Raw genomic sequence first — 7,214 nt, forward strand, 5'->3', positions numbered from 1 at the left:
TTCTCTTTGCCCCCTCCGCAGGCCTCCCCTGGAAGGGGAAGCAGGTTTGCTCACAGGGTATAATTACCAGGAGGGAGAGCTGCCAAAGCCCGCCTGGCCACTGTGTGTGGTCGCCACACTGCTGGGAGGGGCACCTGACTGGGGTGGGCAGCAGCTGGTAGCTGGGGTGACTCCTCCACAGGACGTGGTTAAAGCTGACTTCCTTGGCCAGCATTCCTCTTGCTCTGCTGCAAATGAAGAGCTGTTCTCTGTACCCTTGGGGCCTTTCTGCTTCTCTTGTCCACATCTAGAGGGGAAGGAAGATCAGCTTGTGCCTTCTAAGCAAGCTCTCATTTCTGAAAGGACGCACCATTCTCTCTACATCTGTGGTTCTCAGCAAGGGCAGGGAAAGGATGCTTTTGACATCCCAGAGCCTGTGAGTGCTGCTTGCACTTACTGGGCCAGGTCCAACGTGGCCAAAGATCCTTTGGGGCATAGGCTGGTCCTTGATTCTCAAAGTGTGTTAAAGAAGATCTAATTTATAGCAGGTTGCTTGAAAATAAGGAGCCACCATTCATCAAATGCTGGGCTTATTTTCTTCCTAACAGAAAGACTTCTGAGATAGAACATGCCGCCTTTGCTGGAGAGTTATGAGGGCACATTTATGTATGTAAAGGAAGGACACTCTCACCACCTTTCTCTGCCTCCCGGTTGTGGGTAGGCTGTGGGAAGGGGGCTCAGAAAGCCCTGTGGTCAGGTTGTTGTTTCCCAGGCTAAAGTGCCCTGGGCTGTGGTGCCATGCCAGCAAGGGCCTGAGACTGTGCTGTGTGGACAGAGTGGCTGGCCCAGAATGAGGTGATTTGCATTGATGAGCTCAAGACAAACTGGTGAGAAATTATCCTTTTAGCCTGGCCCCGATCCAACAAGTCCTACTGTCTCTCTTTAGAAACAGGAACCAGCCAGGAATTCTTCCCCAGTGATCCTCCCTAGAGCCAGAGTGGGTAGTTGCCAGCCTAGCAAATTGCAAGTGGCAGGTCATGCTGGGAAGAAGAGAGGGTGTGGTGTGCTGTGGAAAGAGTCCTGGGCTGGGAAGTGGGCCTGCGTTCTTACCTGCTCTGTCCCTGACCACCTGTACCCTGCCCCTCCCTGTTTGTGAAAACAAAGGGGACTAAATCTGACAGTTTCTTCTAGCTCTGCGATACAAACCAAGGCTTTTGAGGAGAATTTTCTTCTTAAAGTTGCCAAAGTAAAGTTTTTTTGTCTATGATGAACAGGTTTTTTTTTTTAATATTCTTGGGACACTGAAGGACAGATGTAGGACTTCAAAAAGTAACTATTTCTGGGGACTCCGAAACATTCAAATATGTACGTTTTCACATATCTGTGAATCCGTAAATTCTCTGTAAAGCAGGCGTGACGATAGTACTGACTCCACGGGGCTCACTCACTGATTTGTTGAGTTGCCGCAGGAGCCCTTCGTACAGCACCTGACACGTGATCAGTGCTTCCTTCGTGGGCTCCCATTCTTCTGCCACTCATCCTGTTACCACCACCACCTTCCCTGCTGCCTCTGGCAGCCATTCCCCTCGCTGCTCATTTGGGGCCCACTACGCACGTGTGTCCTTACAGCCCATATGAACTGGAAACCAGTGCCACTAACTAACCTTACAGCTGCCCCGTAAATAAAAATCTAGTGGGTCTTCTACAGATTTGCTTCTGTCATAGTTCTGGGAGAAGAGAGGCAGTGGAAAAAATGGGAAATGCCACAGCTGCTGAATTAAAGTAAGTAGGTGTCCTTCGGAAGACTGTAAATAGATTTCTTAACTGTCCTCAGGCCGGGTGGCCAGTCTCAGCCCATAGTTATCCTCAGCTTCTCTGACTTCTTTCTCTACATTCTGTGGTGTTTTTCTGGCCGTTCTGGTATCTCTTTGTGAGACCTGCACCTCCTTTCTTGCCCCAGGAGTGTGCTCCATGGAGGGGTACAGCCTGGTCCCTGCTTCTGATTCTCACAGGCAAGGAAGCTGTGGGCTGGTGGAGCCTCAGCTGCTGCTTGTCACATCCCCACCCCCTACTCCGCAGACTCTAGTGGAAGGGAAGGTATTCCAAAAGAGAATCCTGAAAAGGCTGCAGGTGCAGCTGGGGGAGTCGCCTCAGCTGCCCAGAGGCCTCACCCCTCACCACTGAGCTCTCCCCGGTCATGCTGCTCCTTAGGCTCCGAAATCCGGCCTTGATGGTGACCATTGTCCTCCATGGAATCCAGTGTGACAAGATCCATCGAGGCCACTCTGAACATTTTGCTTCACCACTGCTGTAATCAAAGGGAAGGGGGTGAAACAGCACTGACTTTATAGCAGGAACCGTAAGAAGGAGAAGCCCAGACAGTCAGGGAGGGCGCCAGCAGGGGAAGGGCTTTGTCCTCACACCGTACGCCTCATCTGTATGAGGAAACACAGACTGCTCAACTGCACAAGTGCGGTTCACCTATTTTAATACCATGGGCATGTACTACTTGATAAATTAAGATAGCAGTGAGGTGTGGAGGGCAATCGGGAGAAAGGCGTGCAGTTCTCCAGGGGCACAGGGACTTGCAGCAGTAAGCCCTGAAAGAAATTGCTCCCTGTCTCTGGGGAAGAAATTCTCTCTAGGGATTATAAATTCAGAGAGATCCATCGTAATTGCAGCGGTTTGTTTACGCTCCAGGGAGCAGGTTCCTGGCTGCATTTTCACTGCCCTGCAGAGCTCCTGAGCTCCACTCTCAGGAAGGAGGGTGTGGGGCGCAGTCTGCACCTTCCTCTCCTCGTGTCGCCTCCTGCTCACTAATGCTGCTGGAGCGATCTGCCCTCCCGTGATTCTGTGCAGCTCAGCCATCCTGATGGGCAGTGGGAATGTCCAGTACAGGTGCCAGATCACCCATGTTGAGGCCTCGGCCCTGTCACGGTGCGGTCCACGTGCAGCAGAAGTGCTTTACTGCAGAGCTCTCTGCTAATTAAGAAAATCGGAGAGTAAACCTCCAAATAGAGAAAAAAAAGATGGCTCCCCTTAGGGAGAACCACCACTTATTTTGGTGGCAATTTCCCCAACAATGTTCAAGAAGTCCTTCATTTATTCAGCAAACATGTATGTATCCCATTATATTCAGAGAGGAGTGGGGCGTGCACACCCACAATAAATAATGTACCATTAGCAAGCACTGCTTCCTGTGGATCAGGTAATGTGTTAAACAGGTCACTTTCAGCACCCTAAAGATAGGAACCATTGCCCTTTTTCACTTAAACTCAGAAGCTAACTGACATGTCCTAAGTCCTACAGCAACAAGGTTGCGGTCAGGTTTTAAACTCGGGTCTATCTGACTTCAAAACCCTGCCTTACATATTCTGCTTTGTTGCTTCAGTAAAAACCTGTGTCAAGAGGAAGGCAAGTGTCGGAATCTGGTGAAGGGCGTTCAGCCATGATAGTCTTGCCGAGAACCAGGACACCTTGAGTGCTTTCTCCAGCTCCCCACTCTCTTCTGCCAGCTTCTCACAGGCTGAGTGCCACTTTTGCCAGTCAGCATGTTGGAATTACCACTGGGCAGTGACAGGCGCTCTTGTAGTGCCCATGCCACAAAATGCTCTCAGCTGCTGAGGGAGAAGCCTGTCAGCTGCAGTCAGTCCTGATAGCTGCACATGTAGGCAGGAGGTGCTCCTTTACTGGGAACCCTTCGTGCAGCTAGAGACAGGCCAGCCCGGGACAGAGCCCTGGTCGTCACCCTCAGCTGACTACCTGCCATCCTGTCGCCTTCAGCATTTTGTGTTTCTGTTTTTCCAGGGGTTTCTTCCAGAAAACAAGTTCAATCACACCCTGGCTGACCCTGTTCTTCGAGATACGGGCCCCCGCAGGAGAGGGAGGCGGCCTCGGAGTGAACTCCTGAAGGCTCCTTCCATTGTGGCAGACTCTCCCTCTGGAATGGGGCCACTGTTCATGAATGGACTGATTGCTGGGATGGACCTGGTAGGACTTCAGAACATGAGAAATATGCCAGGCATCCCCCTCACTGGGCTGGTGGGGTTTCCAGCTGGCTTTGCCACAATGCCAACGGGTGAAGAGGTCAAAAGTACCCTGAGCATGCTGCCCATGATGCTGCCGGGCATGGCTGCTGTGCCCCAGATGTTCGGCGTTGGGGGACTCCTCAATGCACCCATGGCAACCACCTGCCCTTCCACCGCTCCAGCGTCTCTGTCAAGCACAACGAAAAGTGGTACGGCGGTGACTGAAAAGACTGCGGAAGACAAGCCAAGTAGCCATGATGTAAAAACAGACTCTTTAGCTGAAGACAAGCCTGGTCCAGGCCCATTTTCTGATCAGTCTGAACCTGCAATAACTACCAGTAGTCCTGTGGCTTTTAACCCATTTCTCATCCCAGGAGTGTCTCCTGGACTCATTTACCCATCCATGTTCCTCTCCCCTGGTATGGGCATGGCTCTGCCAGCCATGCAGCAGGCCAGACACTCAGAAATAATAGGTCTGGAGAGCCAGAAGAGGAAGAAGAAGAAGACAAAGGGGGACAACCCCAACGCCCACCCAGAGCCTGCTCCCAGCTGTGAAAGGGAGCCCAGCAGTGATCAGAACTGTACCGAACCCAGCGCCCCTTTGCCCACAGAGAGAGAACATGTGGCACAGGCTGGGGAAGGGGCACTCAAAGACTCCAACAACGACACCAATTAGAACTTTTTTCATTTCGGAAATTGTGACTTGTAAGTTTCTTATCCCATAAAGGTTTGTTACTTCCCTCACTTCACCTCCATAAGAACCTGTGTTTCCATAAGTAAAATTACCTACCTGATTTCCTGTCTGAGAACTACGGTAACAGATGTTAATAGTCGCAGGGTCTCACCACTTTATTAGATAAGTGTCGTCTACCTAGTCTAGGAGGCACAGAATTCTCATTCTGTTATCCAGTTCATTCCAGCAGTCGTAGTTGATACAGTACTTGGTGACACGCCCTACCCCCTTCTCTTCCAAGTTTCCCACTTACTTGAGGAGGAAAAATGGCATAAGAAAGCTGTCTAGGGATTTACCATTGAAGGGCCGAAGAGCAGACTAGAGGAGCTCTTTTCCATGAGCTGGGTTGCACAGAAAGAATGTCACAGGGAACCAAAAAGCACAGAAAAAGGAAGTGCTGGTGCATATTTTTGAGTTAAAATCTTTCCCTATTTTATGATTACTAAGTGAGTAGTATAGACAGAAGCATATAACTAATGATTGAAAATACATATATTCATTTCTTTATAAAAATCAAAAATCTCACCAGTAGAAATATAATTTCCCCCTTCATGGTTTTTCAGAACCTGCAGCAAGAAGAAATACTGATTAGGCATTATTTTCTATACATCCCTCTCCCCAGTTAAAAGATGCCTCTTGCTTCAAGAAAGCTTTACCCACCACGAGTTATTGCTGGCGACGGGGGTGGGGGCAAGGACCCGCGCTCTGTAGAGCTACATGCTGCTTCACAAGCACACGGCTAGCACTCTGCTCTCACCTGGTTCGCTTACAGATTTCTCTAGCCATTAATTTGTCTTTCTGTGTTGAAAGAGCACCAGGACCGAATGGATTTTCACTTCAGGCTTTCCTTCACCCAGAATAAGGCTCTTTATGGAGCCCGAGAGAAGACAGTGGCCCAGCAACTTTGCCACTTGCTAGTAGGTCCTCTGATCAAGAGTATCTGAGGCTGTCAAGTGGGTACCACCCTTTATAATACAGCTGTGAAAAGTTACTTCTCCACTAATTTCTCCATTCTGTTTATATCTTACAGTTAGACCCAAATTCCAAATTATCCGTTAATCAAAACTGCATTGCACGTCAACATTATTTTCTCTTCTTCCTCAGTTTCTCCACATTTAGGAACTGAGAAAGAACCTGCCTAAGCAGCACTTCCCCATTTCCTTTCACCTTCATGTTAACGTCCCTTCTGATGGTCTCACTCTTCACAGGTAGTTCACACTCTGACACTTGAAGTAAGCTCATGGTTCAGTACTCTGGGGGCGCAGGGCTGCGCAGGACCCTTGGAAATGTTGCAAGTGTTACTAGTACCAGTTTCACTTTTTGTTGTTACAATTTACTGTATTTTTTACTTTTTCTGTTACAGTTTTGCTAATTTATCAGAAGGTCCAAAAGTTTGACATAACTATTTCATTTTGCATTATTTATTTATGATGCTTTTGTCATTGTCTTTTATACACTTGGGATTATAAATTATGTAAATGTTAAAATGAGCATCTCAAAGAAGTCTGTTCAACCGTGACTGAAAAAAATCAGATGTATCTTCAAAAAGCGGAGTCCCAGTTTTATGAATCAGAGATATAAACCAGAAATTCTATAACTGATCATGGAAGAAGAATCCAGTAATTGAGCAAATCCTATTTCATGACATCCTTGTAGCATAGATGGTCTACAATGCTGACCACAGATTTCTTGGAAATGCTGCTCTATTTCACTAACATTTTGTTCAGTTTTGCCTCCAGTGGAAGCAGAAAGGGTTTTTTCAGCTGTTAAATCCTAAAAATCAATATAATTTATTTATGTAAAAAAAATAACTCAATCAATATATTTTTGAACCTTTTAAGTACTAATTTTCTTTTTATCAAGTAGAAAAAAAAAAATGTATTTGCCCTAAATCCTTAAAATACAAATGCTATAAAAATTCCTGTATCTTGAAAGCCTTACTGCAAATGAGTATTATAGACATCCAGCAGAGTCTGGTTTTCTTTGTTGTCGTTGTGTTATTGTTGTTTTGTATGGAAAAGCTGCTTTCCCCAGGTTCCACTTATAACCTCCAGTAGGTCACAGGGTTCAATGTGGATCTGACTTAAAAACCCACCAGCATGCTCAATCCCTTGTTATACCTTATCAAATCTGTATGTTAACTCTCTGGGTGTTTAGGCTTCTATTTGACTGCTGTTGTGACCCTGTTTGCAAAATGAAAATGACACTCTGTGGATTATTTGCTCTGTAAGGCAAAAGTGCTTCTTATGATTATTTTGACGTTTCCAAGAGCAAAAGCCAAATTTAAACTCTCTTCAGCAAACTTGAGCCTTTTCATCTAATTCCATGTCACTCACAGCCATAACTTTCCTTGATCATTCTTCACCCCATGTCTTACATAATAAATTGTGGTCTTGATCCTGGATTTAAAAACAAAAAACAAAAGTTTAAAAGTCACATTTGTATTTGAGGAGCTCAGTGGCACTTGGGTGTCT

At 47.0% G+C, this 7,214-nt stretch overlaps 1 protein-coding gene across 3 annotated transcripts in view; it reads left to right on the plus strand.

The window, feature by feature from the left end:
* The window catches only part of CHD6 (chromodomain helicase DNA binding protein 6), a 193,934-nt gene extending 186,976 nt beyond the window's left edge, over positions 1–6,958 (plus strand). For 2 of the 3 annotated variants that reach the window (XM_032294922.1, XM_032294923.1), the window contains one exon: positions 3,787–6,958. In XM_032294922.1, coding sequence (XP_032150813.1) covers positions 3,787–4,683 — 897 coding nt within the window. In that variant the 3' untranslated portion in view covers positions 4,684–6,958. The remainder of the gene's footprint in view (positions 1–3,786) is intronic. The other variant, XM_032294924.1, reaches the window with a different exon arrangement.
* Positions 6,959–7,214: the final 256 nt, after the last annotated feature.

This window comes from Sapajus apella, unplaced genomic scaffold (genome assembly GCF_009761245.1).
Source record: "Sapajus apella isolate SASKATOON/1434 unplaced genomic scaffold, GSC_monkey_1.0 scaffold33, whole genome shotgun sequence".
NCBI classification, from domain to species: Eukaryota; Metazoa; Chordata; class Mammalia; order Primates; family Cebidae; genus Sapajus; species Sapajus apella.